Source organism: Pleurodeles waltl, chromosome 4_2 (assembly GCF_031143425.1).
Source record: "Pleurodeles waltl isolate 20211129_DDA chromosome 4_2, aPleWal1.hap1.20221129, whole genome shotgun sequence".
Lineage (NCBI taxonomy): Eukaryota > Metazoa > Chordata > Amphibia > Caudata > Salamandridae > Pleurodeles > Pleurodeles waltl.
Window position 1 is genome coordinate 796,390,676 of NC_090443.1, and position 16,712 is coordinate 796,407,387.

Here is a 16,712-nt window from a genome sequence, read left to right on the forward strand (position 1 = left end):
CTATCCGCTATCCATACATTTAAAAATGCAATGATCTGCCCTTATTTCAGAAATCTGGCGCCACCACACTGTGGGACCCTTAGACTCCTACCTTACCTCACCTTATGGAAGTTCCAGCCCTGGGATCACATGACCAAGCAACTTATTTTTTATATTTTAGTGAGAAACACATTTTTAAAATCAGTCTGGACCATCTCTGTAAACCAGTGAAAGAGTTAAGGGTGACGTTCAATCATTGTTGCCCCTGGCAACTGTTCTTGCAGCTGAGCCCTAAAATACTGTCCGACAGCTGACAACGCTGCAGTGCTAAATGTAGAGTTCTGTAGCCGAGACGTTTATTAATCAGCCTGCGTCGCGCTTCGTGATCCCTGGTCTTCTACAGAATGAATTATTTGGTCATGAAAATAAATGCAAACACAATGACCACAGGCAAGCATTGTGCTTGATGCATCACTGTGCATGTCTGCTTATGTCATCTTCCTCATTGCTTGAATGAAGGTAATGCGCTATGTGACTAATGCCTAAACCACCTCTTGAGAGCTCAGTGGGTTGGTGGGTCTTCTGCAAAATGATGCGACTAGCTTGTTGTATGGGGTATTTGTGCTGGTTAATATGAATATCTGTCACTGCTACACTCAAATAGGGGTTTCAGAAAAATTTAAAAAACAATAACTATTATTTTGTAATACTGTTTACGGGCAGTGCCATGATGAACCATTCACTGGCAGCACCCGTGAGACGATTGGAAGCAGAAGAAGGTCTTTAGATCCAAATTCCCAGGAAGTAAGACTGTAGCATAAAGAGACAAATAAGTTAATTGGATATGGAGCAACACAAGGGACCATGAGCCAGACCCACGAAAGAATCTTGTGACTGCAAACCCTTCGATTTGCAAATTCACTGGGTTTGTGATTGTAAAATTCCTCTTTCTAATCTAGAAACGGGTGGTAAAAGGACGTGCCTTTCTAATTGTGAACCGGTAAGCAGTGTATTAATGGTTTATGACCGTAATTTTTATTGCAAACCATTGAACAGTTACTAACACCTCGAAGGATTGGGTCTCTGATTCGCAAAGGGGAAGCAGTCCCCTCAAGACCCCTTGTCTTTTGGAAATTATGGTAGTAGCATTCCCTGGACCACGGCTGCTTCCCTCTCATACTTTCACAAATGGAAAACTTATTTTTTTTAAGCAGCACTGCTTTGATTAAGGAGCACGAGCTGCTTTAAAAAAAAAAAAAGATTTGCCATTTGTGAATGCAAACAGAGGGATGGATGATGGACTGCTGTCTCTTCAGGGCCACCATCCGTTTTTTTTGTAGCCAATTACAAGAGGGGTGGGGTGTGCAAATTGCAACCATCCTAATTAATATTCATAAGGCAAGTGGTTTTGTGACCCGATGCAAATGGGGCTTTTCCAATGCGATCTATTAGTACCACTATCATTATTAGTACCAGTTTAAAAGACTATGCACCAGCCACAATGTGTGCGCCTTTTGCGATCTAGGCCCTTAAAAACATTAGCCGGTAGTTTATTGCATAAGTTATAGCACCGGTATTACTTGGGTGCACAATCAAATGTTCTATTTTGGTCATTTCAGGCAAAGAAGGTTGTTAAGGTGTAATGGTCCCGCAAAGGCCCAACTTGCCACATAATATGTCCAGGCAGCTATGGAACTCTGTGCTCTGTGTGCACCTGTAGATCTACAATTTGGCATTTTCGGATCAACCATGTCAGTCTCTCTGCCCATAGACTGACTGAATATATTGACCAACTAATACATGTTCCAAACAAAGGACCTACTCTGATGATGTTCATTAGCCTTGAAAAAGCCCCAGGTAGACACACCATAGGGGGCGAAACACGTGTCGGCTCTTTGGCTCTCTGCCCAAATGTCTATGTTCTTTGCTTAATAATGGACATCAATTAATAACTCTGGGCCTTCTGGCTCTCTGTCCGAATGTCTATGAACTTTATTTGAAATGAGCATCAATAAACTAACTTGGATTCACCATCCTGACCCAATGAATTAATTCTACATTACGAACTGGTATAAATCAGAAACCCAGAATTTCATATTGGAATACAAAGTGGGTTCTCAATCTCTTACAAGTACCCATGTTGTAATATTGTATCTGAGCCACAGTCCATACAAACTTAATTCTATTCACAATAGGCTCTTCACAAATTAAACTAAAACACCTCTAACATTTGTGGTGAACAAGTAAAATATTGAAACATAAAATAACTAAGGTTCATATATTTTCATTCAAAGAGTTGAGTGTTATTGCTGAAATAGTGCACGTAATGCAACCACACATATTTTGTAATCAGATGAGTGTTTTTAATGCAGGACAATGGAACAAGTCACCAGACAGAGTAACCTCAGTCACATCCCTGTCAAGTGCCAAAAAAGTAAAACATACTTGCACACCCTTTCACTGTCTAAGCTGTGTACTACATTTTCACCTAAAATCAAATCAATCTTTTTAGATTTATTGCAGGCAATAAAATCCCTTCCAGAATCGCAGATACTCGGATTAACACTTCCATATGGTATACAGGTTCTAGAACATAATGTAGTTAATCTTTGAATCAAACTAATATTTTGTAGGCAGTAATATCCCTCCCCAGTGGAACTTTTCTTTCAAAATGGTCATATGTCGTTTCAGAATGGAAGCACTGATGAAAAAGCATTTACAAAGCCAATAGATCTCAGCGGAGCTGAGCATGGGAGGGTTGAAAGACAAGAGCATGGTTGAGGTGGAAAGGAACGACGCAGAGAGAGTATGGAAACAGGAACTCCAATAGAGTATTCAAAGTAAAATAAAGAAGAGAGTTCCTTCAAGTAAGTAGTGGAAGGATGCATCTCATCCAATCAGAACAGTGTGAGCCCGAAATACTCTTGGGTGGGATATACATAAGAAAAGAGAGGAAAGCCTAAAATTCAGAAGCACGTAAATGGTGAAGAGTAGACAATAGAGCCATCCAATCACGAGCAATGAGCTCACCCAGAGCCCACTTTAAGTACATTTAAATACAGTCCTCCCTAGAGGCAAATAAAGATGTCTGTAACTGAGACCTAAAAAGGAAGGAGACATTAACTCAGCTATTCATATTATGACTTATAGAAGGTAAATAGATATATATTGCACATAGTACAGTATATTTTCGTACCAAATCAATCTTTTTTCATAATTTGCAGGTATTAAAATACCCACCCCTTCACTGAACTTTTTCCAAAACAGTTGTGTTTTTTCAAAAAAGGAACCGATGAGAAAAATTAGAGAAACAGAAGCTCTGATAGTCATTTCAGTATTTGTTCATGATATACAATTATGTAGAATCCAATTTAATAGTTTTCCACGTAAAATCGATTCAGTAGTTCTTAGAAAACATGCAAAAGGTAAGAAGCCCTCTTGATGTCAGTTTCAAATGGTCATATTTTCTTTTAAATGCTAACAATGACGAAAATGTAAATAACGATAACCCTGGTACCCATATAAATATTGACATGTACACATGCAACTGTTTCACACAGCTTTCGTTACTTCTACTATGTATCAAGTGAAATTCAAGCTTACCTGTAAGATCTTGTCCCCTGGCTGCAATGCACTGGATGCTGGACCATCAGGCTGAACCCTAGTAACAAAGATACCCTATAAGTCAGAAGTAACAGAGGTTAGGATTCCATTACAAAGCATTAGATTCAAGGTTTGCTATGCATTTGTACTCAAAACGCACAGTAGCTTTAGCAAATTTACCAGGTCTCCTCTGTAAGTGAAACTTTGAAAGAATTTACACATTGTATTAAGTGATTAGTCAGCATACAGCAGGTAGATACATGTGATTGTACAGAAAGAACACTAATATAGAGATTTTAAAGGAATCCCAACTACAATAGATGTAAAACATACAAATTCATGTTACAGACATATAATTCCAAATTACAAATTAAAATTAAATAATCACACCTCTAATGAGCGGGTACAGTAACATCCTCATTCCGAGTGGTACCAAGGGGGCTGGTAACTGCAGTTGCTGGCTCTATGGGGATTATGAGAACTATGAAAACACCAAAGATTTGTTCAGTTTCACCTGGCGATCGCTAGGTTAAACTTTGGGAAGAAGGAGGAATCACCACTGGACTCAGACGCATAACTACCAATTCAACCAGTAGTTTCTTGTTATTATGGGGTCCCACTAGTGAACCTCTGTAACTCTCCCTTCCAGAATTACTGTATCGCCGGTACCGGTAACTATGGGAGGGTGAAGTTGCTGGAAGGAGTACTTGAACACGACTGGAGAGGGCCTTAGTGGACTCAGGTCTACTGTGTGCACATCCTGTGTACGGATTAAGGTAGATCCTGGTCCCCACAAGAGGAAATATTCCCTTGGCAGTTGCTTAACACAAACTATTTCACACAACATGCAAATCAACCTCCATCTCTGGTTTACCAATTGGAAGGTCAGTTGGGTGTACCCACAAGTTTGGTTATCTTTACAAAGAAATACTGAATTAAGAACCTTCCTGAGGTTATCTTTGATTTATTTTAAGATTATCTACTATAAGGACAAAGACTTCCTTATCCATCTCTGTATATATTCATATTTAACAGAATGGTAAGCAAATTGCGGAGACTTATTACAAATTAATCAAATTTTGATGAATAATTATTAATACATAGGACAGCAAAATATTTTGTGTGTGTAAAACGTGCGCTACAGGAGCTGCACAAAGTGTTGCTTAGTAGACATATAATTCCAAATCACAATGTACTAAGGTAACACCGCAATTCTCACTTGTCTTTGCGAATTGTAACGTGATCATTGCATTTCCCTTATGAGTTGCAAGGCAAAGGGGAGGGTAAAAGGGTGCTCCCTTCTCTACCTGGGACTCATAAAGAAATGTATTAGTGCTTTGCAACTGCTCCTGCAAAGCACTGCATGTTAACTGACTAATGAGGAAATGGAACATCTGTATAACAGTTAGCTTCCTGTGCGTGAAGGGCAGCAGCCATTATTGAGCTGCCTTAGCCATTGCATGCTCCCACTGATGCACATTTCACAGTGTGTCATTAATTGTGACAACCGGATCATGCTGAAATGCACACTGTGTAAACAAAGTGGTGTGGTGTGCTGTGGCCTAGACAGATATTACATGCGACCAATAGTTATAAATGAGATTTCTAGTTCCTCACAATAGAAAGGAATAGAGCTGTCTGGGGTGTTGGCAAAATAACACTCATACGTAGAACAATTATTAAATGATAAGCCTTTTTAATTGATGACTACTTTTGATTGAGCTTACCAAGGAAGAAATGCAGTGGAAGAGGCACACAGTGGTGGATGATAGTACAAATAATCAGTGAGGGTTAGCGTAAAGTTCATTGAAGAACAGATAAGAGACTGTAGGTGTTTGGGACATGGAGTGCATGTTGGAGTGCCTTAAAGGTGAACCATGGCAGTTGCCATACCTGCAAAAACTTACATTTTAAGACGGCCATTGCTATGGTATTTCACTTGATGTTTAAGATTAGGTGTCAGACGTTTCTAGGGGTAATGATAGGACCAGGTGGGTTTAGGTATTCCCTTCTTAAATATAGAGGCATTTAGAGGCCCAGGTAGTAGGCAAAATAACTTCTAAGAGGAATTTACCTAGTGGCATACTTGGATCAGGGAAGGCATAAAACTAGTAGGAAACTAAAAAGGTGTGAAATACTAGATGCCTTAAAGGTGCCCCTGGGGACTAGAGATAGCAGTTGCCCAGTGGGTACTGATTAGATGTTGGGAAATTGTTTACCTGTTGTTGATCATCTGGTGCTGGGCTTTAGGTATGCAACATACAATAAAGATGGTCAGTAGGATCAGTCTTTTAACCACCTGTCGAAGTGGGCATGCCTTATTATGTACATTTGCGCATGGTAGACTTTCCAGGGGATGGGTTTTGCACTAGCATAGTGGTATGAGGCAAGGGGTGTTGCCTAAGAGAAAAGCAGATGTACAAGTAGTTTCTGCTGCAATATGAGTATTAATGACTTATTCATATTTTTAAAAAACATTGACGATGATATTTTTGAGTTCTGGAGAGAAAAGACTGAGAGATGGGCCCAGGTGAAACTCAGTAGGTGAGTTGTGCCAGATTCTGGGAGCACCCTGGAAAGATTTGATTAATTTCCTTACGACGAGGGCAATATTTTTGTATCAGGGAGATCCTGCAGCATGTTGTACAGCCTTCATTAGCACCACTGAGGCCTTTAGAAAGTTAATCACAGTAGGAAATTAACACTGAGTACTCATTTTTGTATTGCAGTTCAAGATGGGATATACTATCTAGGCTCAGGCTTAAGAGTTTCACAATGGATACTAAAATTGGTGGAGATCCTTGAGTGAGGTACACAAACCAAGCTCAGATTGAGAGGTGTGATGGTTAGAAATACCAATTCAGAATTTTGGAAATGTAATGTTAGATGGAGAGGGACATCTATTTGTGAATTGTTTTAAAGCACATGGTTAGGTAAATGAAGTCCTGATCATGTGTGCCTTCACGGTACTTCTGAGAATAATTTGTATATTGGAGCATAAATGACCCAAGGTTGGTCTCCACATGGCAACAAATTCATGATTGACCAAAATCTGGACTGATGTCCAAATGCTCCTTTAAGGAATCTTTTCGTAATTTTATTTTGTTGTGTGTTACTAAGTTGCACCACCCAATTGATTGTGGCTGTTAATAATTGAGTATTTATGTGGATCATTAGTCAATTTTAATTCTTGAAAAAAGGTGAAATTTGGCATTTCCAGCCACATTCGATAAGTGCTCATCTAGTTGCAAACTTCATAAAGGAGTCTTTTTCAGAATGTATTGTAAATTAACAATGAGCTCTCTTCTGAACTGTGACTGCTATATGAAGGAATAACTGGGAAGGTCTGCATTCTGTATACATAGTCACATTTAAAAAGTGTAAAGTGTGAACTGTTAAAACTTTACTGGCTTGGCACTTCCAGTGCAGCATCCCTCCTCATGAACAGTTATAAAAGAACCGAAGGAGTCATAAAGCAGGGATTAAGCCTCACAGAATGCGGGCTTGGTGTGTTTGGGTGAACACTTTTGATGTTTTAGGTCTATGGTTGGCTTTCACACCTTTTCTGGTTGGCTTCTTTCAGACAGGTTTGCAAGGGAAGAGGAGAGAAAGCACAAGTATCAACACATGGGCTACGTTGTCTCTAACATTCTGGCCACGGCACATGCTATCTCAATAAACTAAATGCTGTACTACTAGCTTCAGCATCAAGATATTCCTTTGTGGGGGTAGGAGCAGCATGATGCCAACAATAAGTGCAGGTGTCAGATGATGTTTTTGTAACAGCATATTAATATGGTATGATAGATTGGTTTGTGCCAAATGTGTGTCTGAGCTTTCAGGCCCTTTGCAGTTTCCCCAGTGTTTGTATGACTGACATTAGAGTAGTAAATCTGACCATACCTCCCCCACCCGCAACATATGCAAATTGCAAAAAGTGTTTGGACTGAAGGTAGAAGAGTAATCGTAACTTCCCTAATGTATACAATTGTCTATAGGTTTGTTAGCCTGGAACTAGACTCTTAAACATGATCACACTAAAACATACACTTTCCCCAATGTTTTCTAGACTTGTGTGAGAATAGTAAATCTGATCCCTCCAATGTATGCATTTCTCATATGTGTGTTAGAATGGAGTTAGAAAAGTAAACATGTCCCCATGTAAGCACTTTCCTCCATGGTTGTTAGACCGGAGTTAGAATTGTAAATCTGACCCATTCCTTTCAGTGTATGCCCTTTCCTCAATGCTTACTAGACTGGAGTTATGGTAGTAAATCTGACTCCCCACACCATTGTATGCACGTCTTATTTTTTACACTTAAGATAGAATAGCACACCTACCCCCTCCCCACAAATATACACTTACCTCAGTGTTAGTTAAACTGGAGTTAAAATAGTAATAGTTAATCTGACTCCCCAATCCAAGTAAGGCACTTTCTTCAAAGTTTGTGCCGTTAGGACAGTAAATCTGACCACTCCTGCACAATGCTTGTTGGTTTGCTGCTGTTTGAAGAATGTATTTGAATTATTTTTTTGTTTATTTGTTATTGATTTGGGGTTGAAGTTGGGTTACTACGTGCTGCTTTGGTCTGGAAGATATGTTGAGCATTTTTTGTTCGGATTGTTTGACTTTAAAGTATATATATATATTGTGGTGGATGTATTACATGGTTTCCTTCACACATGAATAAGATTAGAACTCTCCTTTAGCATCCACAGCACGTGTTTTTGATATAGGTAACTTACCACTTGGAGGAGTAACTAGGTGTGCAATCGGACAGTGGTACGGCCTTAGTTCAACATTTTATTAAAAATCTCTGACAAATTTGACTCTGCTTGCATTGCACATGCTGTGTCAGTGGTGAAGTGGATTTTTGTGACTCGCATGCCTATTGTTGTGGCCGTTATGGTAATAGTTGTGGATGGGCGATTGTTTCCCTCTGACATGAAAAGGGTTCTGATTCCTTACCCAGCACCCACAAAATAGGTTCAGCAAATGTTTCACAGTTGTGGGGACTGTGATTTAAGTTGTTAGACGCCGCAGGATATATGATACAGAGGTATGTGACAATTTATGGCACGTAGTGTAAATGATCATGATAACCCTCAGTGAGATAGGATATGACCGGACTTTTTTGATTACTTTTAACAGTTTTGGCAAGGGCAGTGTCTACTCGTGGCCCCCATATACTACCTCCTTGGAAGCCGTATGTATTAAGTACAAGCATGACGTGGGTGCATTCTCTGCTTTTCTCACTTGGTTGGCACTATGTTAGCTTATCACGTGGTACTGAATTGCCTTTCTACCTCTTCCTTGTAGGATGACGTGACAGATGGTGTTTTTGAGCCCAGATGAGACCCACATGATTATTTGAATGGGAAGAAATGTCACACATGCTTAGGTGCTGTTTAATGTGAAATTAAAGATTAAACAGATTAAATTAAATAGAATATAATTATGTTTAAATGAGACCTATGCAACCATTGTTCTATTTCTCTCTTTTGCTGTCAACAAGCACCTTTTTATCTTAAGAAAGATACGCCTATTAACGTCATTTAGAGGTCGCCAGGGGTCGTAGCTGCGACCCCCGGCTTGAGCCTTAGAACCTCTGACCTCAGAGGTGGCAAATTCAGAGGTAGAAACACAGAAGCAGCTCGTCCTAATGGACATCGGTTGGGGCTGCACTCTCTTTATGTTGTCAATTTTTATTACATTGATAGCGAATAATAACATATTATTCACTATTAGTACAACTAAAATGTAGTACAATTTACTGGAATATGACCCTCCTCCCAAGCAGTTGAGGTAAGTAAAACTTTTTTTAAATGTATGCTGTGTGCATGCATGCAGTTGAGAGTGTGTTTATGTGTGACAGTGTGTGTATGTGTGATTGTATGTATATGTGTAAGCATGCGTGTGGGAGCGAATGTAAAGGTCAAATGGCGTGTGATGTCACTTCCGCTAACCCTGGCATTTTAGTGAATTGACGTTCGTAGGCAAGACCCCCACCCTTTGTGATCAGATTTAAAGCAGATTATTAAACTTTAAAAAAAACTACACACATAAACGTTTGAACACACCTTGATGAGACTATATTCTAAATTCCAAAATATATTTCCGTGTTTCATCATCTAATTTTTTACACTGACCCTTTTTGTGATAAACGTATATTCGGACCCACATATTTAGAATGTTAATTTGACAGAATTCTATTTTATACAGAAACAAGGAACAGCTAGGGTGTCGTTAGTTTAGCAATCGGGAAATGGCCGGGGACCCGAAGGTTTACATGGCTGTTTTAAACAATCTGTCGAATAATGCTTTACTACTATTTATTTCAGGAGCTGCAACACGCACTGCTGCAGAATCGCTGCGGTTTACCTTTGTGCTGGGGAAAGCACTTTCCAGGAACTGCAGCCAAATGGCGCGCTTCGCGTAAACATGCAATCCTGGGAATGTTGGCAAGGGACTAACGCTACAGAGCGAGAGACACAGGCCAGAGGCTTCTCTTCAGCATCAACATTAGTTCGGTTGTTTTCTTCAGCCTACAGAAGACAAGCATTAGATAAAACACTGGCGAAATCAGAGCCCTTACCTTGTCGGACGGTTTGAACGGGTTTCCTTGTCCACTTATTCCACCACTGATACTAAATCCAAGGCCAGGGTTCTTGTCTATCCTCACACAAAACTATGTCAGAAAAACATGGAAAGATATTTGAATACCCAGGAATACAGATAGATTCACGTAAATGGCATATATCCCTTTTCCCCTAATGGGTTGTCCTCATCAAACCCTAATTAACATAAAAAAGGGACCAAGGTAATTTCCCAAAGGCGCCATGCGCAAATATGCATTTTATATACAGAGAAAGAAAGGTCTGGTGTTTCACACTTAATGGCCTAACTCGGTAAATCAATGAAGAGTTATTGCACATCATAGATCTAGAACTGACTATTTCAGGAGAAATTCATTCCACCTCGCAATGGAATACAGTGCAACGATGTGATCAAATCTCATTGGTCAAAAAATGTACATTTTTGTAACCGTGAGGATTCTGACCACATGATTTGTCACATATATATGTCATCATCATACACTTGCTGTTGCATAGATAATTGAACATGCCACTCAAACCTGCAACCCAACCACCAGGGGCCCTTAAATTGTCCTACAAAAGAGGTTCCCTAATTTAGTTTTGACCACATGCACACTAGACGTTGAGAATAATTTCTCAAACAATGCAGGAAATACTGTGGCAAATTAAAGGTTTCCTGATCGAAATGTTACTTGTTCTGATAATAAGTACATAACGCGATTTTCTTAAGAAATGCTGAAATATTATTAAATGCACAGATGTATACAGTCTCTGTATATATGAATGTCGACCCCACTTCTTTTGACTATAATGATACTCACCATATAAACCCACATTTTTTGAAGAAGGGAGATCTGTTTCCTTCTTCCAATTGAATATTAAGGTGCATTTATGATAATGTAACAGTTTAAAAGGGGCATTAGCTTTATACACTTTATACACCTTCTATATATTACTTTACGTTCAAGTGTAAATTTAAATTACTAAAAAGAAAATCCAAGCTTAGGCTGTGTTTATGAATTCTTCAGGAATACCTGCTTCAAGCAATGACAACTATTGTGTTGGTGTTGAGGGACAGCCAAATGTATGTACTTGTATCTCCCAATGAAAGCATGTGCATGGCCTTACCACATTTCACATGCAACATACAGAAAACATGGATATTAAGCATACACCTACCACAAACAATGTGAATGTGCACCTCTCACAGACATGATTGTCTACCACCAATGGGCCACATGGGCAGTTACTCTACTCTGCAAATAGGATGGACATCTACTTCCAAAAGACAACGTGGATGTGCCCCATCTACTGACAACGTACACGCCACAGAAAACATGGCCCTTTTCCACACACAGACAATGTGGACATTCGGGGTGATCTCAGTAGACAGGATAAGGGCACCCTCCTACTCATCATGTGGGATTACAGTATCATAAAATCATGCTAAAAAACAGATATGCAACATTCTATTGATAGTGCTGGAAAAAGAGGTCCATGCAATGATGACATGTCAAAAAGAAACTGGCCCTGTGCTCCCTTGGCCTAATGGTAGCCAAGACAGGTAAAGCATGTGAATGGGTGTGCACAAACGTCTAAAAAAACAATTGTTCACAGGATTAGCCATTGCATTTGTGAGGAAATGCAAATCAGAAAAAAGGTTGCTCCTGGGAGTTCAGAAAACTCTGAGGACCATGTACAACATACTTTGAGTTAGAATGAAAAAGGAAATGGGCCGCCTTAGCGTAAAGAGCTGGAGATGTGTAGAAGGTAAATAAAGACATGATAAACAAAGACCTGAGGAGGGCTTAGAGATTCAACCCCACTTCCAATACTCCCAACCCCTGAAAAAATGTTCAATAGGTGTAAACATATGACATTTGAATGTTATGAGATAATTGAAGGGACTGCTGTGTGCTCGGTTATATTTATATGCAAGTATAAATGTCTTGTTTTGTGTAAACATCAATAGAAATCAGAACGGGGGCCTGAATGTATAGACAGCATAACGTTCCTGGGCACTAAGAAACACAAAAGGGCCAGTTCCTGGCTCTGTGCCAGGGAACCCTGCACATGCTTTTCGAGGGGGCCCCTGATGATGGTTGGTGTAGCCAGGTTCTGTCCTCTGTCCCTCAGTCTTTACTTATCCTGTTGTCTAAAAGTAGAGAACTTTATATCCAAGCACCGTTCTATACAAATATTCTGGTGCTCACTCTGTAATAATTCAAGTTTGGCACATGCCTGTGGAACTCCTTAATTTAAATTGTTCGCTTTATTTATTCTTTACTGGAAGGGCTGTATCCAGTGAATACTCCAATTGGCGATGTTGTTATTCTTTGAACTTTGAATGCAGTATATCTGATGTGTATTTTTAGGCCTGGTTGTAGCCAAGAGTTTTTGATTTTACTAAAACTATATGTGTAATATAGTTACTTAAAAGGGCTTCCTGCCTGCTCTTTTCATCGATTGGTCTGTTGTTGTGTCTTCACATTTTACATCCTCCCCCTACACCATGGGGTTATGGATTAGCCTTATTCAGCCCCTGACTAGTTTCACTTTGAATGACTGTGATTTGCTCTTTCACATGGAGCACATCCACACAGAAGGTAGTTCTCTTCAGTGTGAGTCTTTTTGTTTTTACTTTATTATTTCTTTAGTGTTGCCTTTGTATTTAGATCCTGATGTTACACAGGATGCTTTCTACGAGATCTTCATGTTGTTTTTAAGGTGAGCACAGGGCATGTTCCAGCCTTATTTGTTTCCTGCAAATGCTGGTGTAAATTCATTCTGGAGTAACCTTTATTTATCTGACTGCTTTTTCACAGCATACCCGAGTGTGTCCCTTTGCAACAGGTATTTATAAAGTTATCCTCCTTTTAGTAGGCACACAGTCAAGTGCATTTATAACTGCTGCCCCGTATTTCATGAAGGTATGTATCTTAAGTGAGGACTATGGAAATACTTACAAAACAATTCAGACTGTATATTCTGCTTGTACGGCTTTCTAGTGCCAGTGTATGCCATGCTTATATAGACAATTAACTCTTGCATTAGTAATTGAAGTTGTGCCTTTTATTCCATCTATCCATCCACTCACCCACCCGTAAAGCATTAGCGAAGGCAAGAGGCTGGCAGATAATGCCAGACCGATTGGCTTTTGTAGGCCATGTGTTAGCCAAAACCTTTTGATTTTGTTAAAGTTTTGCGTATAAAATAACAACTTATAGGAGTTTTTAGCTAGAATTTTGCCATTAGTTTGCTGCTGTGTCATTCACATGTTGTCTTCCACCCAATCCAGCATGCATCATGGGGCAATGGGTTAGTGAACATCAGCCACTGGCTGACTTCAATGTGAGTTACGACAAGCTGACGTTTTACATGGAGCACATCCATACACAAAGTAGTTCCCTTCAGTAAGATTGTTGTTGTAATGTCCCTTTTGAGATTTTTAAGAGCAAACAAATATTTTTGCTGTTAGCCAATGTGCTTTATTTTGGATTGCCTGCAGCTTCTTCTGCAATAATGTTTTACAAAAAACATGACAGAACAAAACAAGAATTGCTAGAGCCAAATGCTGGTGGCCAACACCAAACCTATTAGCTTTGCCAGGGCTTGTTTTACATTGCCACCACTCTTATTAGACACTTAAAACTCAACACAGGAGCAAATAGTGATGCTCATGTCATTTTACTGCAATGCTCGCCAGTCAAGTGGAAGCTGTTAACAGGATTAATGAAACAGTACCACATGCATGGGTCTTTAGGAACTATTGAGGGAGGAAATGAAACATGAAGACCGAATTGCCACTCTATAAGCTAGGCATTTTCTATTTACAGCTTTTCCTGCAGACAGGCCGAAGTATCTCCTGGCGATTCTGTACTGCAGTGATTTCTCCTTCAGCAGCCTGCATAAACACCAGAGGCCAGATCACATCAATGACACTGCTGGTGTCAGTTGCAGCCAATTTTGCGCCACTAACAGCGAATCTTCCACTGGCTGTCAGGTAGTTTTGTATCAATCTTGAAGCAACATCTGCACAAATACCATTGCAAAATTAAGCAATCCCAGTGCAAAATTAGCTGGAGTCAATAAAAAGTGCTTTCTACTCGTTTGGAATTACCTTTAAATAAGTGACATACTGCACAGAACTAATACAAAATGTTATGTTGTGTTAATTGGATTTATAGAGCGCGAGTTATCACCCAAAGGGCATCTAGGCGCTTGATAAGCACTTGGGCAAAAGTTGGCCAGAACTAGGGCATAAGTGCCAGGAAATCGCCCAACTCCAGTGCACTTTATGTGATCTGGCCCAGAGTGCTAATTTTAACACTTACATTTAGGAAATACGTTTTAATGGTTTCATTAAGCTCCACCATTGCTTCACATGTTCGTGTGTAGAGATTTTCCATACCTGGTCCTGGTACCCATCCATACTCCGCTGTCCCTTCGTCTGGATCAAGCACCGTCCCGACGGAGGCCCCCGGGGCGTGGCGATGTTTTGTGACGGGGGTATCTGGATGGGCAGCGGCGTCTGGTACTGCTGTATGGTCACTTTATTCATGCCCGGATCGTAGTGCTGCTGCTCGCGCGACCGATGCTGGAGGCTCTGCGACCCCATCAGCGTCTGGATGTGGCTACCTGCCTGTGGGTAACGTAACCCGTTAGGCAAAGATTCAGGAAGCTGAAAAGAAGCAATTATAACAACTTACAGAGTCACCTCAAAGCAGACCTCTGGGGTTAAGTGTCAGAGGTGTGCCTTTTGAATCGACGGCTAAGATTTGCATAGCGAGCGCTAGCGCCACAGACTTTAAAATGAAACGATACCATTATTCAAGATAAATGAAAAAAAAACAGTTAGACTATTTTTTTTATAATATCTCACACTTTTTACTTTTTTTAAATACTATGCAAAGAAGGAAATGAAAGCTGACCCTAATAAATAAATATTTCCTATGCTTTCATTCTAAAATGTTATTCATATATATTGAACTTTAAATACGAACGATGGTACAACTTAAAAAAACCTCAAATCTATGACAAAGATAGATAATTTCTATACCAATGACGTTTGGGCATAAAGCGACACTGCTCATTTAATTAATTCCCAGAAGCATATCAAATGAACCATAAATCCAAATGCAAACAAAGTGCCCCCTCCACCCCCCGCCCACCGTGGCAGAGTAATAAAAGACACTTATAACTGGGTTACAGTGGGCCCCTCAGACATTCTCACCATATAGAGTCACCATCCAGTTACCCCCAACCCCCAAGGTGCCAGGGAAAATCCTTAAAAAAGTGGGTATTAAGTAGGCATCAGTGTAGCTGGGCTTGAGACTCTACTTTGTGCCACTGACAACTGTAGGGAACAAGCAAATTAGGCACTTCTCTGAAGAGGTTACATTCCCACTTTGTGGTGCTGTAAAATTACTGCAAATACCTGAAAAAGTTTTTCCACGAGTGTGGTTGCAGTCCAGAAGGGACATTTCTATTTGCCTCAAGTGCTATACACAGCTCCATCAACTCTTCAGAAAAATATGGTGCTAAACGCAGGGACCTTACTCCCTATGGTGCAGTAGGTGCAGCTACACAGGGGCTCAGTGGTCTGAGGAGCTCAATGAACATTGATTATTAATGTAATTCGCAGCCTAATTAGCTATCAGGGGCTCACCTTCCATGCTTGCACCCAGGACCAACGGTATCCTTTTTATGTCCCTGGGGAGATGAGGTGTAGTGGAGCATTCATAAATAAAACACATTCAGTGTTGCACTGTAAATCATATGTAAATAAATCTGGTGTCCTGCCACCTGTTCCTCTGCCCATCAGGGGCTCCCTTCGCTTTCATAAGTAAAAAATATTCCTTATCCACTGGTACCCCACATTCCTGTATACTGTCCTACCCCTGCTGTCTGCACATCCTTTGTGCTCCTGTCACTTACAGGAGAAGAAGAAACCATTACACAAGGTGTGGGTGGCACTAATGGGCGCAAGGAGCCTTGCCATGCCATCAATGAAGCAGGAGGCTCGAGGTAGATTAGGAACACACCCAGTAACTAATGGCTGAGTGCTCTGTAGTTATAAAGCCAAGATCATGTTTTTAACAGAAGGGAGAGGGTTGAGCTGTCATGAATTGGGTGAGAACCCATTCCCATTTAGGTACAAGACAGTGAAGTGACATCAGTGTGGTGACCTGGTCTGGCGGTTTGGGCTGGACTGTTCCCATGGGGAGCAGGGTCAAGACTGATTTTCATAGGGCTGGGTCCAAACTGGAATGGTATGGCGAGCAAAAAATAATCATCTGATGGATTAAACCCAGATCTGTGATGGGGGTGAATGTTTGATTTGTTCCGCATTCCGTCCATCATCTGCTATTTTTTTATTTTTGGCTCTAGGTGGAGTCAGCAGAATTCCAGGTTCCAGCTTGTAAAGAACCAGTCAGTGGGGCCAATCATGCGTTACAATTTATTCAGTATTTCAGTGGACATTAGGCCTGAAATGATGGAGTGTGAGTAGTCACAGGCTCAGTCAACAGCGA

The 16,712-nt window shown here is 40.3% G+C and overlaps 1 protein-coding gene across 1 annotated transcript in view; it reads right to left on the minus strand.

Annotated features, from left to right (window-relative positions):
- Nucleotides 1–16,712, minus strand: part of LRRC7 (leucine rich repeat containing 7) — a 1,681,735-nt gene that overhangs the window by 180,085 nt on the left and 1,484,938 nt on the right. The window contains exons 25-27 of the mRNA XM_069232450.1: nucleotides 14,591–14,860; nucleotides 10,179–10,271; nucleotides 3,583–3,657 (exon numbers count right to left, since the gene is read on the minus strand). Coding sequence (XP_069088551.1) covers nucleotides 3,583–3,657; nucleotides 10,179–10,271; nucleotides 14,591–14,860 — 438 coding nt within the window. The remainder of the gene's footprint in view (nucleotides 1–3,582; nucleotides 3,658–10,178; nucleotides 10,272–14,590; nucleotides 14,861–16,712) is intronic.